Source organism: Haemaphysalis longicornis, unplaced genomic scaffold (genome assembly GCF_048455015.1).
Source record: "Haemaphysalis longicornis isolate Haplotype H1 unplaced genomic scaffold, Haemaphysalis longicornis Haplotype H1 scaffold_8, whole genome shotgun sequence".
Taxonomy (NCBI): Eukaryota; Metazoa; Arthropoda; class Arachnida; order Ixodida; family Ixodidae; genus Haemaphysalis; species Haemaphysalis longicornis.
The window spans coordinates 157,973,955-158,001,785 of record NW_027526445.1 but is presented as its reverse complement, the minus strand read 5'-3'; the positions used below and the strand labels follow the sequence as shown (position 1 = coordinate 158,001,785).

The 27,831-nt window shown below is 49.8% G+C and overlaps 1 protein-coding gene, 3 non-coding genes and 2 pseudogenes across 5 annotated transcripts; 2 read left to right on the top strand and 4 right to left on the bottom strand.

Annotated features, from left to right (window-relative positions):
- Nucleotides 1-66: 66 nt before the first annotated feature.
- Nucleotides 67-27,759, bottom strand: LOC144149627 (uncharacterized). Of its 2 annotated transcripts, none has more exons than XM_077681279.1 (3): nt 27,601-27,759; nt 25,952-26,008; nt 67-25,787 (listed from the first exon to the last, which is right to left on the bottom strand). In XM_077681279.1, exon 3 carries the CDS (start codon nt 2,811-2,813, stop codon nt 765-767), a length of 2,049 nt encoding a protein of 682 aa, XP_077537405.1. In that variant the 5' UTR covers nt 2,814-25,787; nt 25,952-26,008; nt 27,601-27,759; the 3' UTR covers nt 67-764. The 2 variants fall into 2 exon arrangements, with proteins under 2 accessions (XP_077537405.1, XP_077537406.1); XM_077681280.1 differs by having other exon boundaries at nt 6,444-25,787.
- On the top strand, nt 16,736-19,388 carry LOC144148553 (uncharacterized; annotated as a pseudogene).
- LOC144148552 (uncharacterized) lies at nt 19,572-20,431 on the top strand (annotated as a pseudogene).
- Nucleotides 25,846-25,908, bottom strand: LOC144150385 (small nucleolar RNA U54). Its single transcript, XR_013318536.1, has one exon. It is a non-coding gene; the product is annotated as a small nucleolar RNA U54 (small nucleolar RNA).
- On the bottom strand, nt 26,068-26,132 carry LOC144150366 (small nucleolar RNA U54). Its single transcript, XR_013318519.1, has one exon. It is a non-coding gene; the product is annotated as a small nucleolar RNA U54 (small nucleolar RNA).
- On the bottom strand, nt 27,718-27,782 carry LOC144150388 (small nucleolar RNA U54). Its single transcript, XR_013318538.1, has one exon. It is a non-coding gene; the product is annotated as a small nucleolar RNA U54 (small nucleolar RNA).
- Between the last annotated feature and the right edge of the window lie 49 nt (nt 27,783-27,831).

The window sequence follows — 27,831 nt, the reverse complement described above, 5'->3', positions numbered from 1 at the left end:
TGCTCCCAACATCTTGGTGAAAGATGTTGAATAAATATGATTTGATTTGATTTGATTTGATTCTGATCCTTTGCAGTACTTGATGTCGAAATTGTAGTACAGCTGACGAGCTGACCACCTTGAAATCCTTAAAGGTCTCCGACCTGCATCTCCTGCGGCTAACAAAGCAACTACAGCCTGATGGTCAGTTCTAAGCGTGAACCGTCTACCCCAAAGAAAAATGTGCCACTTTTCACACGCGAACAAGCAAGCCAACGCTTCGCGCTCTCCCACAGAGTATTTCCTCTCAGTCTCCGACAAAGTTCAGACGCAAAGGCTACGGTTTCAAGCCTAGAACCATACCGTTGCTGTAGTACCGCGCCAATTCCCACATCAGATGCGTCGGTAGCAACTACTACAGGAAGTCAGGATTAAAGACCTTCACGACAGGAGAACAAGTGAGGCACGCTTTCAACTGATCAGAACTGCGCTGAGCATCATCAGACCAACAAAACGTCTGACCCTTCCTGAGCATGAGGCGCAGTGGTTCAACTATCTCTGCATAGTTCTTTATGAACTTGGCACAGTATCCTTCAAGACCTAAAAATGATTGCAGTTACTTTATATCCGTAGGAGCCGGAGCATGTACTATAGCTTTTACTTTGTTTTCCAAAGGTGAGATGCCCTCAGCCGAAATCCTGACTCAAAAAGTCAAGTTCTTTGGCCGAAAAAGTTCTTTCGCCGACGCCAGACCAAAACACACCCTCTTAAACCTGAATAAGCCTTCATGAGTCACAAAGGTAGTTAAGTCCCCTTCCCTCTTCCAGCAACAACTGATGATAAGCCGACGCTAAGTCGAGCTTAGAAAAACAAACAGCCCCATGAAACATCTGCAACAGCTCCTCGACATGCGGCAAAGGATACCCATCAATGATAATTGCCTTATTCAGTTCCCGGAGGTCCACACGAAGCCGAATGTCACCGTCCTTTTTCCGGACGACGACGAGTGGCGAAACCCACTCCGAGGCGTCGACACGTTCAATGACATCATTGTCCTCCAGGCGTCGCAGCTCGCTGGACACTGGATCACGGAGAGCAAGAGGCAATCGTCGTAGCTTAGATGCAACTGGAGTCACACCTGGCCGCCGTTGGATCTTATGCGAGGCGTCTTTGACAAGACCCAACTCGCCGTTGAAGAGATGTTCGAAACCCGGGGGCACGTTCACGGGACACTGCACTGCACACACCGATGCTAGTCGACACGTAAGAGGCGCACCGTCGATCTGAATACCCAATTGCTGGATGGCGTCGAGTCCCAAAAGCGATGTCCCTTTGTCTGTGACGTAGAATGTGACGGAGCAAGACCGTTGCAAGACTTGAACAGGAGCTTGGAATGAGCCGCGGATGCCGATACGCTGCTTGGAAAAATTCCACAAGTAGACAGATGCCTTCGACAGGACATACAGTTTACTGAAATGACGCTTGAAGTCTTCGGCAGTCATAAACGACACGGATGCTCCGGTATCGACCAAGAGTTGCATGGTCACTCCGCTGACTTCGGCTTGTACGACTAAGTCCTTTCTCGGAGGACTGTTGACGCTGACTTCCGCTTGGACGACTAAGTCCTTCCTCGAAGAAGTGCTGACTGTTAAGACGGAAGATCTCGAAGATGAGTTGATCTCCGTGGATGTTGAATGCTGTACAGGTTCCGGTGTCGGAGCAGAGCCCGTAGCTTCCTTCGAAGAAACTCGATGCACTGGTGCCGGCTTGCGGCACATCGACGCGAAATGTCCCCACTTGTTACAAGAGTTGCAGCTCCGATTTCGAGCTGGACAATTTTGATATGCTGAATTATGCCATTTATTTCCGCATCGTTCGCACAACTGAAGCTTGCCTGCAAACTTCTTCGGCTGGACTGTACCACGAAACTCTGCAGCTGACTGCGAATGGAAACGTCCATCTTGGGGGCCACCATCTTGTCTTCCCAAACCCGGTGGAATGACGTCACGGCCTCCCCGGCTGGCCAGGCCATCTTGAATTCCTATGCCGCCATCTTGAGCGCACCGGCTTCCCCTGCGGCCCATGCCATCTTGATTCTCCACGCCGCCATCTTGAGCGCGCTGGCTTCCCCGACTGCCATCTTCTGCGACGCCATATTCTCCGCGCCGTCCTACCGCTTGTACTTGATGATGATGGGAACCGAAGGCTTGATTCGCCAACAACGACTCAAACCTCCGACCAATCTCTTCAGCTTTCTCCAAAGACAACTTTTCACCATGCGCGAGCAGCTTTTCTCTAACTTGGGGGTTAGACGTTCCATGAATAATTTGATCTCGGACACGCTCCACGTACGTCAGACCAAACTTGCAACGTACGGCTTTCTCCTTTACAACGGCCACGTATTCTAAAAAACTTTCCCCCTGTAATTGACGACGGCTTGTGAACTCGTGTCGTTCAACAAAAGTGTTTATGGACGCGGAGAAGAGCCGGTCTAGCTGCTCCACGAGTTGGTCGAATTTCAAAATAGCCGAAGCCGATGATGCGGTCACACTAGAGTCGGCGGCGGAGTTTGTCACGTTAGGGTTGATCACATTAGAGTCGGTCACGTTACTGGCGTCCCTCCTTGCTTCCTCCTGCTCCGTCTCGACAAAATACCTCCGTTGCCCCTCTCTACCAAAAACACTGACGAGCGCCGACGCGCGTCGTCCGTCGCTCCACTCGCTGCCGCCAGCCGCCTCGAGATGGGCCTGAAACAATTTTCTCCAGTTATGCCATGGAATTGGAGGGGGCACCGGCAATTCGAGGAAAACGGGCAGGTTATCGAAGAGGCCCATGCTGCCAAGCAGGAAGGAGAGAGACGCAGGAGCAGAAGCAGAAGAACGAAGTAGGGCGAGGCCTAAGCGACGGTTCGACGAGCGTCAGCACGAAAGAACGCTAGGCCTCGCGACGCCAGACGCGCCAGATAGTCACACTCGAGCGAGGTCAAACAAACGCACTCTTTCATTCTGCCGGAACCGTCGACGATGTCGATGTCGCAGCAGAAGAAGAGGATCCCATCCTCGTCGCCAAAAGATGCTGTGCGTGGGCCGGCGAGGTGCGCCTTCGCTCCCGTCGCTGCCGAGGCCGCTCGCCGTCGCCCACGACACAACACTTCCGTGGAAGGATTTTTCATTTGTGACACTGCTGTTTTGTAGTACTTTTGGCACGTCAGTTTGTTGCTACTCTAACTGAACGCCTTGCTGGAGGTTTGCAAAGCGCGTTTTATGTTAATGAGCCGTTAATTCATGGAAAATAAAACTCCTACTTTGCAAGCAGCTGCCAGAGCTTGCACCACGGTGTTCGAACAGCGAACGTGATCTTTTTTAGATGCGACGCATCTCTTTGACTCGCCTTGTCCCTCCATCCATCCGTAGTCCGCACGCCTCTCCCCCATTCTCCTCGCCACGCCAGCTGCGCGGTAACGCCGCTTTCACCGCAGCGCCATCTTGCGTTAGTGCTCGCTCCCCTCGCCATGCCAGCTGTGCGTCAGCGCTCGGTTAACACATGCGCATGCGCTACTCTCTCTCATTCCCCTCACCGTTAACGCGCGGTACACATAAACGCGATAACTGCGCCGCTCCGCTCAGTCGCTCCACCGCCGCCGCTCCGATGACATCCGATGACCACCGATGATTTGAATGGATACTAACAGGTCTGCTACCGCGATGGTCGGCGCAACCGTAACAAGCACCGCCCAGATGCGTCGCATCACCCCATGGTTTCCCCCGCGGAAAGATGTGGTCAATTTTTTGATACTGTAGCTGCCAGGCTTCAAGCGCGTCTTTAACGTTCTTGTTTGAGCATTAGACTAGCAAATAACTTCTGGCCAACTGTTAAGACAGGGTATGTTGCGGTTTCAAGGCGTTTTGTCATTGTACCAGCTAGGTAGAAGCTAAACTTGCCGAGTGGAGAGGGCCGTAAACGAACCTCGTTTTTTTATGCAGTCGTTTTGACAACAGCGACAGATTCCACTTAGGTGAGGTAGTCCGGAACTATATGCCGTGGCGGGATCTACAAAACGAGGGCACTGCATAAAAAAACAAACACGTTCTGTACGTTTTTCAAACAGGTGGCAGTGCATGTTATATTTACTAACAGAACTCCTCTATCTGTATATATGCACTCCGGTTATGGCGTGGTGAACTTGGCAATGCATATCCTGTTCCACCTTTAAGTAGTTGTCTTCATTAATACACAGGTTTGTTTGAAACAGAGGTGCAAAGAGAAGGAATACGAGAAGTAACGCAGTTTCCATCATTGAATCTTGCAGGTTCTGCTAATGATGGTGTTTCCTCTAGTGGTGACCCAGTGTGCCACGGGCCGCACCAGGGTGACCCGGGCGGTGCCCCAGTGCATCTTGGCATGGCCCAAACGCCAAGGCGTCACACACTGCACTAGTGTGAGATCCTAGCCCTCCAGATGCATCATGGCCATCAGCGTAGCCTGCGAGCAGCGTGTACAGCCCGTGGGCAGTGCTCATGGCTGGCTTAGCATAAGTCATGCACCCCAGTCTAAAGACTATAGTTGAATGCGAAGCTTTCTTTTGAGGGATTCCTTGGTTGTCGCTTAGAATTTGGACTGACTCAGACCGTGACTCGTTGACCTTTTACCTTCACCTTGCACTATATTTTGCATAAAGAAAGCTTTGAGTGCAACTTTAGTTTTCATTAGATGGAGGGGTGCATAATTTTTCTAAGTTTGCATGCCCCTCTCCTACTCTAAAATGCTTTGGGCTTGCTGGAATGGCGGAATCTGATATATCCAGGTTCGATTCTGACCATGGTAGGAGTTTTTTTTTTAGGCGCTTCCATGGTCATCATCAGTGGAGATTGGCTTTCGTGTGGTGCGTTATCAGCGCTCACGGACAAATCAGTGAGACAATGTGTCAATATTTCGGTGCAGTTTCAATGGAAATTAATCCAGAGCCCTCCACTACGGTTGTGACATGGGAAACCCCACAATAACGGATCCCCTCCACTACGCTTGCGACATGGGAAACCCCACAATAACGGATCACTGAGGCATAGAAAGCTTTGCTTTAAAAATTTAAAGTGCGGTGGCAGAGATCTCACAAACACGTCCAAAGAATTCATAAATTCATAGCTCTTGACAGGTGTTCTTGAGTGCAACATTCACTGTGTCAGACATCCAAACATCTGCCACAAGTGCCAATTCCAGCTGAGACAACTTCTTTAGAAGAGACAGTGCTTCAATGTGAATATCTAGTCCCCAACTCCTTGTAAGCCAACGAATGCGGACAAGTCTTGATGCATTGAAAATTGTGGCAATTTGATTTCCACCCCAGGAGCACCTAGTGTTCAACTTCTCACAACAGAATGGTGTCTGCCGTGGTTGAGGCTATTTAGAAAGCAGCTCCAGTGTTGTAATGCAAATAGTGAAGTGCGACACTTTTGCGTTAGGCTAAAGAACTTCACTGCCTCGACGGAGCATGGCATATAAGTGGCCAAAGGGTTGTTGTCCTTGATGCAAGCAGGCCTTGCATGTTGCAAGGTGCTCAATAGTAGGAGATTCGACTGGAACAAATCCAATAAATTTTACATTTCCACATTTACCCTGGATATCCCCTAGCAAGCAGAACTGAAGCGCAGCACATAACTGGCCTGTATGGGTAATTTTGGGTCGTTGAATCTACAATTATACTATTAGACCTGTACAGTCATGGACAGTCTAAGCTGAAACAGTAACAGCAGACTGATACCTGCGGTATGGCCCAGCCGCGAGAATGGGAAGCTGTAACGAAATAAAAGGTGTTCAGAGCACTCAGAGCGCCCTCCGCTGCTGCCGTACGTGTCTGCCCATGTCATATGCTGCACAATGAATCTTTCTGCTCGCATGTGCGCATTTTGTCCCATTTCACTTCCTATCTAGAAATGACTTTTAGGTATGCGCAAGATTGTGTGCTGCTTGAAAAAAAATTAGCAACTGCTGTTTACAGCTTAGCTAGCAAATGTGTTTAGATATTATAGTCACATAGAAAGATTGGTTTGACATGACAAAATGTTTTGAGATAAGGTAGATTGCAGAAAACACATGCGTAACAGTTGCTCACGAAACCGGCTGACTCTCATGACAGCAGGGAAGGGCATGCTCAAATACTTTTTATCTCGCCATATCTTTTTGCTCATGGCTGGGCAGCGCCGGCTGCTATTTGGTTTCAGCTTAGGCTGCCCATGACTGCACATCTTCCACAACACATTTATTCATCTTCCTTCTGATGTAAAGTTGTCACAGATCAATTTGCAAAAGTGACTTTTACCCTTGTTGCGTGGTGAGCAGAGCAATCACTTAGGAATGTGTATGGGTCAAGGTCTGCTGCAGCTAGGCCAAGCAACGGTGCAATTTCAGTGTTTTCCCCCCGCTATTTTCAAGTAAAAAAAAAGCCATGAGCAGTACAAGCACCGAGATTGAAAGAATAAACAATACTTTATTGTTGGCAGTAAAGAGATTAGGCCTGCCAAGGCCGCATAGGGCTTGAACGGCATTGCAGGCTTCTTCACTCAGAACACCTAAAAATAAAAGGGAAGTGTTAGCAATATTGCAAACAATTTGGAAACAGTTTTCTGAACAAGTAGTAATATGGTTTAATTACATTAACTAGAAACGATGACACGCCTGAATGCTTCATAAGTTTGGTGGAAGAGAGAGAGAGAGAGACAAACATTTATTTTAGTAATGAGCAGGAGGATGTTCTTAGGGCCTCCACCCAGTGAGAGGCATCCTTATTCCAAGATGTCTTGGAGCTGGCTGGCCGTCCGGGCCCGTTCCACCAGTTGGCGCTGGTCCGAGAGCTCGGAGCTGGTCAGCTGCTCCACCCACTGCTCATATGTAGGATTGGTATTTGGAGTTAGAGTGGGAGTCCGTTGGCACTCCCATACCACGTGGTATAGGGTGCCAGCAACAGGGCAAAAGTTACAGGTGGAAGCATTTGCACACGAAGCAACATTCATGCAGATGCCAGTGCCACTCAAGTGACTCGCCATCAGAGGGAAAAGCCGAAGCACACTTGAAGTTAAACACATACAACTCGAAGGCAAGAGTCACATGGTGGCTGCATACATTGTGACCCCCAACAACACCAGCAAGGGAATCGCGACATCGACGCGAGCCTCAGTGCAACTCAACTACAGGAACTGTATCTGAACGAACAGAATCCGACCACCTTGTAAGTCAATGGAATCAAGACATCGCAGACGGCGGTGCTACTTTTCGACAGAATGAGTGTGCCACGTCATGTTCGGGATCTGCATGGTCCTTCCTGTGTTTGTTATTCGAGGGACGAAACGATGTGGGCTACACGTGAGGTCAACCCGGTCACACTGCGCAGATGTGTGCGTGCAATGGGTCCACCAGTTTGGCCAGATCCTGAGGAAGCTGGGCACGTGGATCTAGGGCACCATGGCCCATCAACAGTGGGTGGAGGCCGTGAACCCAGGCTGCAGGTGGAGGGGGAAGGGACTTGTGAGGAGCATCACCGCCGAACGCAGGAGGCCCCGTCGAAAGCAGGCTCAGGCGATGACGATGTCTTCTCTCAATTTGCATGGAGCAAGAAGAGAACAGAGGTGGGAGGGTTGGCCAAGCAAGTGCACGATAAACGCATCGCTGTGTTTGCAGTGGCAGAGAGGAGGCCCCTCTGTGGGAAGAGGAGGCCCCTCTGACTTAGCCAGGTGGGAGGCAGAAGAGAAAGCTCACAACATGCCGAGAACACATGTAAATGAGGGGGACTATTGCAGGTAAACCAGTCGCCCTGGCTGCTGGTGGACAGGCAACTCATAAGAGCACAACGTGGAAATGAGTACCTGTCTGCAGAGGGACATCCAAAGCTGGTGAGAGGGGCACGAGATCCTCATAGTGGATCATTTAAAAGCGCACATACAGGATCTTGGTGACCGCTTTGATGCCAATGGCAACTTGGGTTGGCAGAATATGAGGGCCTAGTAACAGGCAACCTCACAGGCAAATGTGTTGGCTGGGTGACTGTTAGCAGGGTAAGGTAAGGGTAAGCTGTATGTGACCTAGTCATGCATTGGTTACTGTGTGATATCTGAGGACCTGTATGCAGTGTTGGACTCAATATGAGGAAGGTGAAGGGAATTTGGGGCAGTAACCACAACCGCATCTTGCTAACGTTCCGAGGGCCCCACAGTCACTCGAAACATATGAACGGCAGCTCCAGGAGGTGGCGGATTGGCCGGAAACCAGGGCAGCAGAGATGGGGGCAGTGCGTGATGAGCTGCACAAGCAGGTGCCCTTGAGAGCGTGGTCACGCTGCCCAAAGGCATGGTGGAATGCTGAGGTGGCTGCTGCAATAGAACAAAGAATACATCAACGCATGAACAAGGCAGGGAATGCTGAGGCTACCCACAGAGCATGGGAGACCTTCCTAAACTGCCAACGCACCACTGCAGTCCCGGTGCAGACCAGCATCAGAAGGGCAAACAAGCGTTTATAGTTCATGGAGGAAAGTGGCTGGCCGTCAAACACCTCAGCATTTCTGGAGGAAGATCAAGAGGGACAGATGGTAGGCAATGGGCACATCTTTGTGGGCACCAGGTCGCAACACTGGAACAAAAGGACTGTTTACCAGTTTGGAACAGGTGGCTGCAGTCACTGCAAACACAGCTCCTTGCATCCACTCTGCCGCCCCCGAGCAGCAGAGTGGATGCAGGAAGCTGTGGATACACTACAGCAGCGAGGAGTTGTCCCAGTGTAAGACGGAGCTTCAGTTTCCTCCAACAGAGAGGGAACTGGAATACGCAGTCAAGAAGGTGGGCTCACTAACAGCACCTGGCTGTGATGGCATCCCAAAGAGTTAGGTGAAGGTGCTCGGCTCTCAGACGTGCAGACGAGTGGGCATCTCCTGACTGAGACCTTGAAGGAAGCTGACATCCCTGAGGAATGATCGAGGAGTCCGTTGAGACCACTCTACAAAGGAGCTTGGGACAAGATGGACCAGATGAACGACAGGCCCACTGCTGTGACCCCACTGCTGTACAAGGTGGCAGTTGGTGGTGGTCTTTCAACAGGTATGAGGTGACTAGGGCACCGTGGAAGTTGGTAGTCATGCTGGGGATCACCTACAGGAACGCCATGCTCTGTCTGTCCTCGGGCACTCGCGAGTTCCTGGAACGTTGCCAGCGATTGGTGGGGTGACTGGCACTGGGCACCCACGGGCAGTGTATGACGGAGGCGGTGCACAGTGCATGGGCTGGTCCACTTTCAGAGCGAGGGAAGCGGTGGCGAAAGCGAGCTACGAGAACAGGCTACTTTGCTTGCCTGTGACAAGACGTGGCTTACCAGATGCTCATCCCAGCCAGCCAACAAAGTGGATGAAGAGCACCACAGCACTTTGAGACCGCTTCGGACTGCCAGCGGCAACACTCACTCGTCAAGGGAGCGCTGTCGTCAAGCGCCTACCGCGCATGTGCTGCTTGACATGAGGAACATGACGATATCGATGCACCTTTTGATGATGACTACTACCACCATAGTGCAAAGCAACAACAGAACATGTAAGCAAGCAATTTCAAACTTGTACAAATGCGTGGTGATGTGTCCTTCAGTGATCAAGTAGAAAGAAATCCTGCTTCGCTACAGGTCAAGCCTTGCGCGACTTCGTGCAAGCTTGGCCAGTAAAGCTGGTGGAAGTCTACAATGCTGAGGATGACTTTGCATCTACCACTTGCCGCGAATAACATGACCACCTCTAATGCAACTAAAAAATGATACTGAAACTTAATTATGTGTCCGGCAATGCTGACCTACAATAGCTTCGCCATTAAAGCCTTGTGCATGAATGGAAGCATCTCTGATTATTAACGTGCGGAGAAACCTACTGTATATAGGCCGGGGGGCAGGGCCCAGTCCTCCCCCCTCTACCCCCCAAGAAAACGAAAACTTTCCACCTATGATAAGCTCTCCTGTTTCTAGACGCCCCAAAGCCTGGGGTGGCAGTCGGCTAGTTGACTCGAGCAAGGAACGTCAAGGCAAGACCCCGCCAGACAAACCGAGCAAGAGCCGCCGAAGTCAACAGTCTGAGAACAAAAAGTAGAACAGGTTATGATAGCGTTTGAAAATGTTCCTAGAAATTGCACCATTCAGAAATGGAGTAGCACTTCGATGGCTGCAGTTCTCGGTGCCATGCAGGAGACTCTATGGGCGTTGACGGCTGCCGTAGATCCAGCTTAGCCAGTGGGTCTGTCGACAAACCCCACTACGAGGGCCAAGAACCAGAGGGGCAAGATATCTTCCATTGTTGCCATCGGGCTAGGCACACAATGCGCCTATGTCCAGAGCCTGCAACATATCAGGCCCTTATTTAAACTATGGGACTCTATGCTACTGTCCAGCAGACCCAGCTCATCGGCCTCCCAGCCGTGATAGATGGACAAAATGTGCAGGTGATAATGGACACAATAGCGACGGTGAACGCGAGTTCAGAAGACCTGGCCACCAAACTGGGCAGGACCGTGCGGCCATCTGTGCTGGTGTGTGTGCTGTGAATGGTGACGTGGTGGCCTCGTGCGGAGAGGTCGACCTAAATGTTCAGCCATAAGTGAGTGCATGTACGGTTTCTGTGGTGCTGCCCAGGTGTTTCAATCGCTTCCTTCGGGCAGCGCTCTGCCAGTTCATGTATGCGACTCTTTCAGCCCATCCTTGCTGCTTGAGGAGCTTGAGAAACACTTGTGATATACCTGGACTGACAAGAGTCAAAAGGAGACTTTATGCCAAAAGAACACAGCTTTGCTGAAATTTCTCGTTGAGCAGATAGACCTTCTTGCGAAACAGCCCATGTATAATGCAGAAGTGCTGGTGTCCGCCAGGATTATGCATTCAGAGCTGCATCAAGGATGATTTTGCCCCATCCTTCCACATTATATCGTGTTTGCTCAAATTACAAAGCTGACCCTCTTCTGGAGAAAAAATCGAACTCTGCTTTTCCTACATCTGAGAACAGTGAAGTCAATGAATGATCACAAGGCGAAAGTGACCCTGGTGATCGTCCAGATCTATATAAAACCATACTTAAACTACAAGGGAGCACATTAGTGGGACCATCAGTCCAGTCCATGGAAACAGACGACAGCCCATGTGTTCATGATACAGTCGCTCCTTCTCCAAACAAGGACGTCATCCACATACTCCGTGTGAGCTAACTGGGCACAGAAATTTTGCACGAGCATGCGAAACACATAATCCGAAGTGTTGAGAAAATAGGGCTTAAAGTTATCGCTGTAATATGAAAACAATGCCCTAAACTGCAAGGTGATGTCCTTGCTGAAAGCCCTCAAGTCAGCGTTTTTTATCCCCATCCAGCGGATAATGCTCGCCCTCTTTTCTATGTTGTCGATACTGTACCTCTCTTGAAGTGCGTCAGGAACAATTGCATTAACCAGGGATATCCTAGAACATCTTTATTTTCTTAAATTGGACCTGAGTGGAAAAATACTTCAAGGGCCTCCAGGTACGAAATCTGCTTCTGTTGCAGCTTTGCCGTAGCTTTAATCTTCAGAGAGGGGCCGCCTTGATGGTTCCGGAGTAGAATATTCAGCAATTCCATGCAGATTTAGCGCTCATCAAATGCAGAAGCCGTTCAGGTCCACACAGAGATCAACTTTTTGTCGGTGAGTGGACTTTCGAGCTGTTTACGACTGTTTTTCGACGAGGCCATGCCGCAGCGTACTTAAGCCTAACACCGACGGCCGCTCCTAGGCCTAACCGGCAGCGCTTGGAGACCCGAGGTGGAAATGGTAGAGGGGGTGGATATTTCCCCTGAAGAGGTGAACTGCCCAGGATGGCGTACAGCACTATCAAAGAGGAAGTCTCGCTACGAGTTCCCATCTTCAACGAACATTTTACCTTCAACCGCGAGCAGCTTGGGTAGCCGCTGCACAGCCGACCCGCTTGGGTAGATGGCCCACCCGCACAGCCAACGGTCGGTACCCTACCTGAAAGTCGGGGCAAAACATGGCACGTGCTGAGTTTGGAAAGGCTGGCCGTGCCGCAGTGGCCACAGCCACGCGCTGCATGCATTGTGGCTGAAAATGTGGAATTTCACTGTCAAACGGAAGCGGGGGGCTAGTGCGGAAAAAGTTCCTGCATTTTTGCAGCCGCCCCTTTCCATTGATTGCAGCGAGACCGCGAGGCGAACCTAACATGGCCAAGTTATGCCTAGTTGCCGCGGCAGTTCACGCAGCCGTAAGATCCACCTGCAAGGCAAGAACCGCGGACATTCTGTGCGTCAGTGCGCGGCAGAATATCATTGTGATTTGCACGGCGCTGGATGAACGGGCCAGCCGATACAAACAAGTCAAAGAATTTACAATAAGAGGACAGCAATACGAAGTGCGGGTGTACGTCACCACCCCCCATGACAATGCTAAAATGTAACAAGGAAAATACCAATCAGCGGGACCCCAGAGGAAATTCACCCCAAGAGAGTCAACCGCAACAACCGTGACACTCAGTGCAAAAAGAATTGGTACAATAATGAGGGTGCCACATTACGTCGGGTATGAGTCGGTGCTACTGAAGTGCTCGCTGTACTGAAAAAAAAAAAAAAATCCATGTATGCAACCAATGTGGCCGCGTAGGTAACCGAAGAGACGTGCGTACCAACTCCAATGAGCGATGGTGCCCAGGCTACGATAAGCCAAATCCAGCAACGGATCACCCGTGCGCGCCCAGGTGCAAGCTGTGTGGGGGTGATCCCATGACTGGCAACAGAGTGTGCAAGGCACGGTTCATGACGCCGTACATGGTACGGCGGAGACAATGGGAGTGGCACATTTCAGCCAAAGAAGAAAGGCAGCCGTAACAGCTGCCACTTGACCTAGATTACCTGGCGCTGCAGCCAACAACAGGATAAGATAGCCATTATCCCAAGAAAGAACGGAGTCGAAGGGAAGGTCACCTTCGAGGGAGAGTATAGCGCGCAACAAGAGCAGGAGCCCCAGTGCCATAAGGCGGGGACAGTCGTCGTCGCACGACCCAGGCAGACAGAGCCAAGGGAGCGGTCGCAAACTGTGGTGAGTAGGCGACCGGGAGGCAATGCTCCAAGAAACAAAAAGAAAGCGATGCCATGACAGCTCTTCGCAATGAAAACAAGGAGCTGCACGAGGCACTGGAAAGCATGCGACTCTCCCAGAACGTGCCGAAGACACTCCTTCACGGCAGCCACTGATGCAAGAAATGAACAAGCAAGAAGACAAAGAATCGGCCATCAAGAAACGAGTAACGGCGACACACGGTGCGATAGAGATCACCAGCAGTGAGGCCCAGACGGACGATTTGGCGGTGGCTCTGAAAAGCATGGCTCTGTAAAGCATGCAAGCGCGAGTAGACCAGATGTTCGAGACGATCCAGATGGTCATCAACAAAATCCACGGCAAAAGATTCCTCAAGAGGGAGATACCAACGGAACAACAATGGATTAAGTACAACAGTGATTGTGTGGCAATGGAACTGTCGCGGCCTCGAGAGGAAGTCGACAGCGCTACAACAGTATATTGAGAACAGTGAACAAGAACCAGATATACTTCTGCTGCAGAAGACGTTTTGTTACATGGATACAAGGCGATTCTGTCAGCAAAAGAGGCTAGCAGAGGCCTATGCATTCTAGTGATTTGATTCAAGCTCATTTGAAAGCAGAGGTCGACAAGCTGGAGTAGTCAGTCTAGATTTGGCTCCCTGCATTGGCTCCCTGATAATTGATGAAATGAGGATCAAGCCTAAGTTACAGTACAATAAGCAGCGAGATTGTTTTGTTGGTCACATGGATATGGGTGCTGCAAATGAGACAGGGGCTGAGCCCGTGTTGGCAAAGTTGTTGCTTTGCTTTATTATAAATGGCCTTTTCAGTTTACAGGATCCCAGTTTCCTACTTTTTTTTACTAAGGGGCTAAATGGAAAGCCACTGTCCACACTCATTGGCTAGATGAACAAAGTTGAAAAAGCTGGTTTCACCATAGTGCACTTCGTCAGTAACCACCATGAAGTGAGTGCTATGACAAACCGGTGTGGTATATTCTTAACTCACTGAATAGAGCACCTTTGTGACCCTCAGAGGATCCTCTTCTTAAGCTATGACTACAATCACAAGCTTAAAAATATCCGATCTCAGTTCCTTGCCCAGGAACTAGGAAAAAACGGTGAATAGTCTTTCACTTACATGAAGACACTACAAATTGCAGAAAGGGTGGATTGTTAAGACAGTGTGAAACTTTATACGACAACATGCCTACCTGAACAATGTAGAGAAAATGAACATGAAAAGAGCAGTGGAGGTTCTCACCCCGGATGTCACTTCAGCTCTGGAATTCCTGAAGGAACAAGCAGGGCATGGCAGCCACCACCCACCAATTATGTTCATGAAAAACCTTTACCGCTGGCTAAGTAAGCAGCTAAGTACAGAATAATTAGCCCCATTTTGCTGATGCCTGTCATTATGACAGCCCAGACAATGACCGTGTAAGCGGCTGAACGTAACGATCCCTATGTACATCGGGGAGCTAAAGAGCTTCCTAAACCCCCCAAAGCTTCCCGATGACAGACATATGAAGCTCTACTGTTGACCTGCTTTTGACTAAAAAATTGTTTTTTCATGAACATTTATTTTGTTTTGTAAATACTCTTAATCTTTCCCCCCTTTTTCGATCACCTGTTCCTTTTTTTTTTACCGCGGCCATTTTCCTAAAGTGAACCTGCTGGTCACGCATCGGGCCATCTCTCCTTTCTCTCTGCCGTGTGCGAAGTTGTGGGACGAACTATTGCATGCTCGTGCGCTTGTTTCTCGTCCTTCGTGCATGGGCATTTTCCCATGGCAACAAACACGAATGACTCTGCCTTCGAACTCTGCCAAGGATCGCACAAAGTGGACGGACGATGAGACGCGCAGTAATCAAACTGTGGCAAGACCACATGCCAGACTTGCGTTGCGTGAAACGGAACTACAATGTGTACGGCCGTATCGCCGAGCGACTCCTTGCCCCCAGCACAGAAGAGACTGTGAAAGAGGTCAAAAAGATTGAAAACCAGGGGAACACGTTCACGTAAGTGCCGCACTAATGTAGCAACTCCTGCTAACTGTTTGATTTCTTTCTTGAAGCCATGTTTCTACCTCGATTTCGATGTTTCTATCTCAGCAGCTTTTTAAAAACTGATGCGCCCTAGCGCCCAGCCGAACTTCCCTTTCAGTCACCGCACGAAACTTGCTACTGCTGCTTACGCGGGGCCTACCGACGAGCCGGCCATGTACTCGTCGACCATGAAGTGGAGGCATCAAAGGAAAGGCGAGGTCGGCGTCGCGGAAGAGGAGCTGCCGGCGGCGTTCCGGGGGCGCACCCTACCCGCGGCCCCGGCACACGTGGGCCCCACGCCGATGGATGTCAGCCTTCCAGAGGGTCAGGCTCCACTGGTCGCCCTGGGCCCGCCTGGCCCCCCGGTGCCTACACCTGGACTGCCCGCCCCTGGCCTTCCTCCGGCTCAAGTCGCGGCCATCGTGGAGGCCCTAGCTTCAAGCCAGGCTTTCGTCGCGGCCATCGCGGCGCGGGTGTTCGCCACGCCCGCTTCGGCCGCGGCCGAACTCGACGAGGTCGTCCTCGCACCCGGAGGACCCAACGGAGAATAAACGTGAATAAAGAGAATAAACGGAGAATAAACGGAGAATAAACGAGGACTGACACATGGGTAATTGGAAAGGTCGAGGTTACAAGGCCGAGGTCACCTACAAAGTTAAGCATCCTTTTAAATTATATACTTTGTTGGAACGGGTCTCAGTACCACTAAATATTTTGTTTCCTCATGAGATACCTGCCGGCCTTCATGACGCAAGTCTTCAGCAGCGGTCGTCATTGCGTGAACGTCTGGGGAGCTGTCAGTGCAGAAGGCCTCGGTCCACTGGTCCGTCTGCCACCGAACTTCAACGCTGACAGCTACTGCGACCTGCTTGAACACTATCTGCTCCCTTATGTGCTGGACGGGCCTTTTAAAGATGGCATTTTTTTTGCTTCAGCAAGATTACAGCCCCGTCCACACTATGCGTAAGGTAAAAGCCTTGCTAGAAGAACGAGCTGTACGGTTGCTGGAGTGGACACCTAAAGGGGCTGATTTGAATATCATTGAGAATGTCTGGGGATACCTCAAGAGCAGAATTTCTCGATGCAATTATGCCACAACTGCAGACGACCTTGACAGCTCGCGCTTCTTTTCCAAAAGCCGCTTCTGGACCGCCAATTAGCTGGCGTGTGTGCTCGCAAGGCGAGCCCCCGTCTCGCGCCTCCCATTGGCTGGCGTGGCCGAGGCCACCCGCCATTTGTTTTCTTGCTTCCCGCCCGCTGGTTGTCGCGGCAGCTGTCGTGCGCACGTGTGGTGCTCGTCTGCTTTTCCCTTTCCCTCCACTGCTGTGGCCGATGTGAGCGTAGACATTTCGCTAAAAAAGAAGACGTGTTAAGCATATGGCGAGACACCGAAGCATGCATGGAACGCGCAACGAAAGAAACCTGACGATATCGTGCTGCCAAGATCTCCTGATGCTACCAAGGCAGTTCATTCTGACAACGGTGAGATGCCGCGACTACCTGTTGTAGCCGAAGCGGTGCCAGTGGTGTTGCTCCCGCCTGGTCCTAGCTGCAGCACTTTCTCGTACAATCCTGTCATCGGGTCACTTCGTGCTTCCAGCAATATTCATGACCACGTTGACATGGTATTCTTCAGTGCGGAGGAGACAGCCAAGCGTGTTAGAAATGCAGCGGACTCGAAGGAGACCTTGGCTTCACAGTAAGCGACTGAACAGAAGTTGAAGATACTGGACGTTGATCTGGAGAATGACAGCCAAGAAATTGGCATGGAGTGCTCAATCATCGATACAGATGTGATAAACTCGTTGTTCGGGCTTGCTGTGTGCCCACAGTCTGGGGCGAAAAACATGACTTTCCCGAGGGGAAAAAAAAAAAGACCATGGGCTCTGTTCCAAGCTTGTGCTCTTGTGCAGTCATTGTGACTTCTGCGAGGAACATTTTTCGTCCCCAAAAGTAGCCGGTGATAGTGACGCCAAGATAAGGCCGGTTGAAGTCAATTTCCGTGCCATGAATGCGATCAACAGTATCGGGAAGGGGGCAACAGCTAAGGCCACGTGAAGACAACGCAGAAAGCCTGCAGGGCGACTGCCGCCGAAGGCAAAGCTGCTAGTATTGCTTGCATCAAGGACTTGTATGTGGAGTTGGGCAACGCACCCAGGAACGTCGCCGTGATCTACGAAGGCACCTGGTTGACCCGCAGGCACAGTTCACATATAGGCGTCGGTTGCATCATCGAAATGTATACAGGATTAGCAATAGACCACGTTGTCTTGTCGAACTTTTGCCTGGGGTGCACCACAGGACCTAAAGAAAACGACGAAGGATACGATGCCTGGCTCGTCGAACATGCACCTGTGTGCCAAAGAAATATTGAGTGTAAGGCTGGCCAAATGGAAGAAGGAGCAGTCCTACAATTATTCCAGCGGTCACTCGACAAGCATAAGCTTCGATATACGACAATGCTTTCAATATTGAGTGTAAGGCTGGCCGAATGGAAGAAGGAGCAGCCCTACAATTATTCCAGCGGTCACTCGAGAAGCATAAGCTTCGATATACAGTAATCTCTTGGTATAACGAAGTATATTTGTTATATCTGAGCAAAAATGACAAGAGTGGTATCATTTTAATTGTATTAAGGGGAGATGCGAGTCGAAAAATCGTGTTTCCCGCGAAATTTTTCAGTTTTGAGATTTTACCTGTAAAATTATCTTTGTACATTCAGCTACAACTCCGCAAAAGATCAAGGCAAAATTCGAACGAAAAGTTAGTAAAAAATCTATTTTATTCAGCCACGGTGGCTCGAGAAAGTGCTAGTTTCGTCGCAAATGAGCGACTTTCAATCGTCTGTATCTCGAGAATGCGGTGTCTCCCCCCATTGCTGTTTGCCTGGAGAGGTTGAGAAAGCCTTCCTTTAGCCTACAGCACCTCCGACAGTTTCGCATTTCGGCCCAAAATAATAAAAGGCACGTTGTGGCGCTTGTTTCGAGCGCTTCTAGTGGACATTTAAATCACGTGGTGCTCTAGCGAGGCCGCCATTCGCCTACACGGAGACGTTGCTGCGGCGAAACACCGAAGCCTGCATCCGTCCTCGACTGAGTACGGCGACTCGATCGAACTCTGTGGCACTTTTTCTGCGTTTTTTTTAGTTATTTCGTTAAGAACAAACCGAAAAAGCGCGATTTCCGAGCTCGGAAGGCTCGGACAAAGACCCGTACTGAGGACGGCGTCGCAAACCTCTACAGAAAGTGACAGCGGGAGGCAATCGCCCGACGCCTCCGGCTAGTCCTAACCAGCACAACGCCCGCTCGGACGAAATCGACGCCGCGCTGAACTTTGTGGGCGCTTCGGAGGTGAAGATTTGACTCTTCGAGAAAGATAGATCAGCAAGCGATTGGAACTCTGCGAGTGCTGTGATATGCGATATCAGAGTGCGCTTACGGTGCTGATAAGTGGAGCTGCTTGCCCAGCGTGCCACACCTGTACCCTCGCGGAACGCGAACCGGTCGACAAACGAAAGGGGCCTCTCGGCGTTTCTTGAGTTGTATTGTGCGAATAGTGAATGCCCTGAATCGGTACTTTCTTCTGTTCACACCTTGAGCCGTGTTGTGCCTGGTGACCTTGCGAACGGTGCTAGCGGAAGCCGGGAATATCGGAGTAGGAGCTCCCGCGACAGCTTCGCCGTGAACGTCAAGGCGGTGGTGGCTGCGCGCGCGATTGGCATCGGGCACGAACAGCTTTCGCGTTTCTGTGCCATTCTTGGCTTGCCGACGCCGTTACATCATAAGAACTTTATTGCGATCGGCAAGAAAGTTCATGCTGGGGCCGTGAAAGCCGTGGGGGAAAACATGGAGAAAGCGAGAGTTCACACGAAAGAGATGGTCGGCGGCCGTGATGTTGCTGTGATGTTTGATGGTATGTGGCAAAAGTGGGGCCACAAGAGCCATAGCGGCGTTGGCACAGCCGTGTCTGTAGACACTGGTTTGTGCCTCGATTTTGAGGTTCTCTCAAACTTCTGCCTTGCGTGCAGCCGGCACAAAGACATCGGGAGCGAAGAGCAAGTGTGGCAGGCGTACCATGGCCCAGTTTGTGAGAAGAATGTTGACTGCTCCTCTCATGCTATGGAAACTGAGGGACAGTGATGGGGACAGTAAAGCTTTCAATGCCGTCTTTGAGGCCAAAGTGTACGGTGTTGCGTGCGGGACTCTGGGAGGGGAGCCCTCCCCAAGGCCGAACAGAAGCAAGTGTTTAGACCGTCGGCTGAGTGGCCGGTCGTAAAACAGGAACACGTGTGCGCTCCGGCGGAATCGGGGGGGACAGCGGGTCGCGGCTTCAGAGGAGACCGAAGGCCGGCTTCTCGGAACCGCGGGGCCAGGGCGGTGCCAGCGACTCTTGACCTCCGGAGCAGAGAGCAACGGAAGAGTCATCTTTGGGCAGCGGTAGAGAACGGCTGTCCACGGAATGCTCGTCCAAACGACAAAAGGCCTGGGGCCGCCTTCGTTAGGATGTAGCCCGGAATAAACGTCCGTTCATCGCCACCGGTCCGCAGTCTGGCCTACCTCACAACAACGGTGAAACGTCCATCGTGAAGGAAGATTGCACCAACCACGTGGCCAAGCGCCTGGGCACTTCAATTCGCAAGCTCAAGACTCCTCTTCCACATGGCGAGGAGTTGAAGGACAGGCAAATACAGAAGTTGCAAAACTACTGCCGCATAGCCATCACCAGCAACAGGGACAATGTCCGGGAAATGTATCGTGCCATTTGGGCATCACTTTTTCACTCAAGTTCAACGAGTGCGGCCAAGAGCTATGAATTCTGCCCCGAAGGAGTGCAAGCACCGGCGGGCGGAAGCCCTAGGAAAATGCGCGCCAGACCACACTCCACTTCTGACAAAGGCACAGGGGCAGGCTCTGCTGCCTAAATACGGGCGTCTCACGGAAAAGAAGCCTCTCATCCGCTGCTTACAAGGGAAGACTCAAAATGCAGCAGAGTCCCTCAACAGTAAGATCTGGCTGCTATGCCCGAAGATGAAGTTTGCGTCCAAGACTGTAGTGGAAACTGCAACTGCCATCGCCGTTTTGTGGAAAAACTGCGGGCATGGCAGCTTTGAGCAAGTGCTTCAGGAACCTGGTATTCTGCCACCGGAAGAGCTTGTTGTCCTGGGAAGCTCCCGTGACCAGAGGAGAATGAAGAAAATGCCCGTCCGCCAAAGCAGTGAAGCTCGAGCCCATCGCCGAAACCAGGTGAAGGGAGCACGTCTCACGGACTCCGTTCGGGAGGGTGCTGAGGGGCAAACGTACGGGCCAGGGGAGTTCTGAACAGCTGTGCTGTGTTTGAGACACATTGCTCTATTTTTACAAAAAATTTCACGTGCTTTCATCCTGTTTTTGAAAAATACAGATGTTTGAAAATTTCAAAAGCATTTTTCTCCATTTGTACTTCTCAGCATTTTTTACGTGTTGTGCAACACATTTCAGGTACTTCAAATGGTCAGATCTGGATGAAATTTTGCACACAGCCTCTTCAAAGTGTGTAGAATGTGAATATCTATATGCATTTTCAATATCTCTTATACATTTTTTGCAAAAAATTAAAATGTTGACTCACAGCACACAAAATATATACTTTTGGTGTTCCTGATTTTCTTTACAAATATAGGAATTATGTGAATAAATTTTAAGTAGTATCTAACATACTACTTCACCTAAGCAGCAAAATGAGCTATTGCAGGCTGCTCTAAACAAACATTTATTATGAAAAAAAGATATGCACAAAAAGCCCTATATTTTGCTCTTGAGGGCTGTCTCACACAAAAACTAATAAAGCTACAGAAGAACTAAGCACATATTTGGAATCAGTATTAAGGGGGGACGTGGCAAGTAAAACTAATTTTTTATTAATGTATTGTTTGTGATGAAATTTGGTGTGTGTATGTGGATAATTAATTGTGAGGATTCCAAATATAAAAACCGTTATCAAATACCTCTTGTACTTTGAGTTACAGGCATAATTATACTAATTAATGCACTTCACAATTAAACAGCTAATTATTGCTAACTGAAATTATTTTTTCGTATTATTATGTTCTCAAAGCATCAACTTGTGCAAAGAAGCCATTGATTTTTCTAGTTCTTGTAACCATAAATAAAATTTCCGAAACATGGATGTTGTTTTGCCTACACATCGCAGTAATTATAAAAAGTGTTCTAAAAATTTTAAATGATGAGTAAGAGATATAAAGCTTTATTACACTGCTAAAGGCCTCCTGAGCCTAATGCAAAAAGCGGAAAGACTTTATCAGTATTTGTTAAAAAATTACAGATGTTCTAACGAAGGCACATAGGCAAAAATCAAGTGTTGAGAAAACTGACTTTGAAAGTTTACTCTTGTTTGCAAGTCCACACAACGCCTGAAACACTCAGAATCCTCCTGCGCGGTAATCCGGAGATGCTGTGGCCTTGGCCTTTGTAGAGGGCAACCCAGTTTTGCGTTTCTTTGTCGTGGAACAATGCGCCTTTTGAGCCCTCTTTACCCTTCGGGCATCCTTTTCGGCTGCTCGCCGCAAAGAGCAGTCTCCTGGATTGAAGCCCAGTTGAGCCGTGACCTTTTGCAGCCACCATTGAAACGGCAGACTGCATCTGCAACTGCACTTTCCACACTCCGAAGGGAGGCGAACTGGCTCTTGGACTGGAGTGACCAGATGACGCTATTCATGCTCTCCACGGCGTTCTGGGTTTTTCCCTGCGCACACCTTTCGAGGAGCTCTTTGTTCGAGAGGCGCTTGTAGATCGGCAGCAGTGCCACTCGCACGTGAGGGGGCAGTTTATGTTTGTGAGGCGGCAGTGGCTCTCCCATGGCCAATGCACGATTGTGCGGGCACCAGGAGTCGGTCCCACTTGGGCACAGGTCGTGGTGTGGCTCCTGGTCTGTCGATATCACATGGTAATAAGTGGCCATGATGGCCCTCTCCATGCCAGGAACATCGTTGGGGTGGCTCTTAATGGCCCAGCCATAATAATTAGTTAACTTCTTTATCAGGCCCTGAGTCAGCCGGCCTTTGCCACCCATGCTCAGTCCTCGGCCTTTGGACTTGTGCTCATCAAGACGGTTGCGCAAGGAAGCACCCATTCTTTTTTTCACATGATTCACACACTCCTGTTTTTTGATCGCCATGTACACCTTGTCTTGCGTGAGGGCAAGGTATGTACGGCTGTCACCGCCGCAGAGCACATTGATGTATCGAAGCTTGTGCTTGGTAAATGATCTTTCAAACATGATCCTAGCTGCTTCCACTTCCATTTGGCCTGCATTAGCATCAGTGTTCTTTTGGCACTGTGGCTTGTGTTTCTCAAGCCACTCCTCATAGTTGTCGTCACCAGGCTTGGGGCCAACAGCACAGCCTTGGCAGTAGTTGGACAGGACACAGTGGTCCAAGACCAAGCCTGTGTACAGCTCGATTACACAGCCCACGACAATATGACTTCTGTGCCCCCTCGTCATCCACGTGCCGTCGTAAATGACGTCAATGTTGCCTGGCACTCCACCTAGGTCCTTGTAAATCTCATGAACCTTCTGTGCACTTTCTGCTTTAATGCGGGTGGCAGCTGATGTGGTGGCAGGGTGGCTGTACTTCCTTTGCAGTCTCTGGTAGGATTTGTGGTGCAGTGCTCGATGGGAAATGTCCATCGCAGAAAAAATGTCATTTATGGCAGATTGTTTTCTGCCAACTGACTGCACAGCTCTCAAAGCACGCACGTTTACCTCAAAGGGGTTCGTTTTTTGTTGCCCAGAGCACCTCGGGGACGACCACGCACTGTTCACTATGCCACAATTGTCACAAAAAAGTTCCATCCTCGCCGCGAGTCCAAGGCAGTGCGTAGTCTCGAGGCGTATCGATCCTTCGTCGCACTTGTTGCACTTTGCTGACAAAAGCAGACCGTTCAGCATCTTCTTATTTACAATGAAGAATGTGGAGTCCTTACTGCCGTCATTTTCGTCGCAGCCTTCGTTCAGAAGCTCGAGCTTCCGCTTTGAAGCGGACTTCGATGCTACGGCATCCAAAAAAACCTTGTCTGCGCCCGCTGCGCGATTTCTTCACTGCTCGGAATCTGGGCCGAAACTCGCGATAGAATGTTCGATGCGCGAACGCCCGGAGTTGCAACGGCTGCCGACGCGGTGCCACCGCAAGCGGGTTCGCGAGAGCGTCCATCACGGTCGCCGGCAACCAGCGGTCCGACATACGACGATGTCGTACTTTCCACACTCTCGGCTTCACAACAATCAGCGAAGGGCCTGAGTAGGGGCTCCGTGACGCTTGAAGAGCATGCTCCGTCCGGAACTGCGACTGGGACGGCAGCCGCAGTCGTCTGCCCTTAGTTCCAAGCTTTCCGACGCTTGCCGTACTTGTGGACGCTCCGGAACTTTTTTTGCGGCAACATAACACCGCAGTATGAGCAAGCACTCAGAAGAGACCACCGATGTAAACAAAGCTTGGTAAAAAAGCACGCGAACTATCACAAAAACAGCAAGCTGGCAAAAAACAAAGCGCACGCCGGATGATACTCGGCGCGGCGGCCGCAGATGCGCTCACGCTTCCAAGGTTGCCAAGGTGCGCGGCGCAGCTTTGACCAGTAAGAGGTCGCACATGATACCACGTGACCCGCGCAGCCAATTGCCGGTCTTCGTTTTCTTTTTTTTACTTGCTCCTTGCGCTTTTATTTTCACTCGGTGAAATACGAGACTACGACCATGGGGAAGCCGGCTTTCTCCTCTTTCCAAAGCTACCAAAATGGCGGCTCACGGTCAACAACTTGGCGCGTTTGCGCGGCGTGAACAACCCCGTTGCGGGGGCTTTTTTTTCGCACTTTTCTGCGACTAGCCTCGGCAAAAACACTATTTGCAGGATTTATAGCGCACGTTTCGCTGTAATATTTTAGAACAAGGAAGTTGAAGGTCTGAAGATTACGAAAAAAAAATAAATTGGAAAATCGTATATTTTGACCAAAAACAGCACTTTACTTGCCGCGCCCCCCCTTAAAAGCTCAATCTATGAATAAAGTTTCATAACTTTAGGCATAATATTAAAGAAAAAGTGTTTTCGAGGAGCATCTCCCCTTAAAATGATCTCGGGGATGATGCTACTTTTATTACTCTTGCACCACCATACAACCACATTTATGTACAGCACTGGCTGCCAATTAGAAAAAAGTGTTCATAGTAAGTGCATGATATTTTTCTTACACGTAAAATGTCTCCAAATGAACGCAAATAGCATCACTACCTACAGTAGATCTTTAGCATGTCACGCATTTATTTTTCGGTTTAGAAAGACAAAATTTTAATAAAGCACCGTAACGAGCATGAAACTGATTCGATTTCAGACCTCTGCTCTGATCTGCTGCAGCATTTAAAAACTAATTACAGGTTTGAAATCAGCATAAAAAATTATCTTAGGCAAATAAGGTGAACCCATGTGCCCCTTTTAGGACAGGCTGCAGAAGCATCACAAAGACTGCCTGACACTGAAAGACCACCAACCAGCACTGACCGAGCGCATCAAGCGCATTTCACTCAGCCAAGTGGCGAACTGGGTCGCCGCAGCATACGATCAAATTCTGACCGCTAATTGTGCGGGCCTTCTGTAAAGTGCAGCATCTCAAACACACTCGACAAAGCGAGGACAGTGCGCTGTGGGCGGAGGCCAGCGACAGACGAGTGAGCCCTGAACATGCTACGACAAGGACAAGCATAAATAAATGCATGTTCCAGTCCCAGTGCAATGTCATGTTTCAATCAGCTTACACTCGAGGTAAGCTTGCTTTACTTTCTGACCTTCCGAATTTTGGAGGTCGGCCTAGATTCAAGTAAAAACGGTACGAGTGACACGGCAGTGGTTAAATAGAAAAGCATGGGTCCAAGAATAGAGCCCTAGGGAGCGCCCCTACCCAAGTTTAGGTGCTGTGGCTCCATCCAAGGTACATGCTGATAAGATGAATGGGATGGTTTTCAAGAAAATTATGTACTAAGTTACAGACTTGCTGATTTGCGACCACCTGAGACTTCAAGAACAGCAGCCTCACTAACACGATCAAGCACTATGTGCACGTCAATTGCAAGGATGTAGTCAGGATTACCTATCCAGAAGGTGAGATTCAGGACTTTGCGTAGAAGCCAAAAAGTCTTCAGTACCGAGATCTGGGGGAAATACCATGATCCAGATGAAACCACCGTGAGATGTACTTGATGCCTAGTGATACTATTAATAAGGTGTTCGAAGAACTAAAGAAAGTTCATGGCGAGGGATATCGCTCGAAGATTTAGTATGTTAGAGGGATCTTTGTTGGGATTTGGTACCGAATAAATAAGCACAAGCTTGAGTTCTGGAAATTGACTCGTGGTCCAGTAGTCATAAGCAAGGTACAAGAGTGTGGAAGTGAAGTGGCAAAGTTTCCAAGCTTTCGGAGATGCTGCCACATGAGGCCAACAGAAGAAGGGCACAGGTGGGTGATTACTGGAAAAGGTAGACGGTGATCAAGGGCACAGGTATGCAGGAATAGGCATGCAGGAAGTCACGATGTGCTGATGTCAGCAAAATGAAACTATGCTATGCTAACAAGCAGGCTTACATAGAATGACAGGCATTGCCGCTCTTTTGGAAGCTGTCGTCTGCAACTCCTGCAAAAGTACCACAACATCAAGACATGCCAACTTAGGTTAAAAAAATTGTCATTCAAGTTCTCAGAATAGCGTATAATTAATCACAGTGAAGTCAGCTCCAGATATATCCTCATTGGAAAAACAAAACAATACTAAGCAACTAACAAAACAACCATGCTTACCTAGAATGACAAGCATTGCCGGTCTTCGGGGTGGCCGGAGGCGGTCGTCTGCAACTCCTGCAAAATAACCACCGCATCAGGACCTGCCCACTTCGGTTACAGGAATTGTTGGCACGCAATTGCTCAGAATAGCGTATAATTAATCACAGTGAAGTCAACTCCAGATATATCCTCATTGGAAAAAACAAAACAATACAGTGTAGACCGCTTATAACGTATGTCGCGGCAGCCGCAAAAATCCGCACTATAAGCAGTACCGCACTTTAACCAAAACACGCGCGAATTCAACCACATCGCCACCTATCTCTCAAGCCAACCTATATTTATCATCACTCAAACGCACAGCACTTAAAAACGAAGGCACGGTCTATATTTCGTGTTATTTTTAACATCAGCCGCTGCTGCAGGGCAAAAGCGCAGTCTCACAAACGGCGAGCGCGGCTCTAACTTCTGTTGTGTTTGTTTTGAGACCATGGCTGCGTTTTTAGCGTCTATGAACAGATGCCGCAAGACGTGATAAGAACGCCAGCGAGATTTTTTTTTTTTACCCCACCTTGTGTTCACGATGCCGAAGGCGGCTGCTTATCAGCGCAACGGAAATCTTCGGCTTCGCGCGGCTCGAATGTTCGGAAAGGGAAAGAGCGGTGGCTTATCAGCAACAACGTTCTAAAGCGTGAACCGCGTGGTAGATTTGGTATCGCGAAAACGTGCAGTGCACGCCAGCGCGGATACAACTGGCGTGGTGTGGGCGGCGCGGTAAAAGGCGGCAACATGGCGTCGGCACTGGCCAAGAAAGCGGTGCAGGCAGTTCCAGCAAGTTCCAGCGACCGCTTCTAACCGCTCGCTGAAATGCCGCACGGGGCGCAAGCGAAGATGCTCATGCAAGAAAGGAGCTAATAATGTGGGCGAAAAGTGGAATATAAACTGCCATCCACGCTGCTTGTGAAAGCGCCCATCAAAAAATACCGCGGTGGTAAGCCTAAACATCTCTGGCGCGGCTAGCCGGCTCGGAGCGCTTCGAATCTCCCGCCACTAGGTACGTGTCTCCCCATTGGTGCAAGTCGTCAGGCTCCTCCCACTGCCACGCGAAGAAGCCACCGCGCGCGCGGAATCGTCGACACGAGCACGAAAAAAACAAAACAAAACAAAAAAACTCACGCGCAACGCTGATGTGCACGATTCGTGCGCGAAAACGGGCCATGCGGTTCACAATTAATAAAATCAACTTGCCGCGCGCAGATGGGGAGTCTGTCGCTATCTTCCGAGGTGTATCAAGCAAGGTCAGTTGTGGTTATCAGGTACGCACGAATTAAAGGGCGCCTATTTTTTTTTTCTTTGGGTGTCTACGTTAGAGGAGGGCAAGGGGTACCCGCTGCGTCAGATGGCCGATTTCATCCTTTCTTTTTTTCTTTTGCTACCCTAAAATGATGCCTCAGCTGCGCCGGTCGATCAGCAGACCCGCCGAAAAATCGCACTATAAACGGTATTGTGCTTCGGCCAACCGCATCTTAAGCGGTATGCTTATGCATTGAGTTCCACGGGAGGCAAACCGGTGGTCGCAAAAACCTGCGTTATATCCGGTCCCGCACTATAAGCGGTTACGTTATAAATGGTCTACACTGTACTAAGCAACTAACAACCAGGCTTACCTAGAATGACAGGCATTGCCGCTCTTCGGGGTGGGCCGGGAGCTGTCGTCTGCAACTCCTGCAAAATAACCACCGCATCAGGACCTGCCCACTTCGGTTACAGGAATTGTTGGCACGCAATTGCTCAGAATAGCGTATAATTAATCACAGTGAAGTCAACTCCAGATATACCCTCATTGGAAAAAACAAAACAATACTAAGCAACTAACAACCAGGCTTACCTAGAATGAC

Coding starts and splice junctions, on each gene's coding strand:
- LOC144149627 (XM_077681279.1), bottom strand. CDS start 2,813: ATGGGCCTCTTCGATAACCTGCCCGTTTTCCTCGAATTGCCGGTGCCC.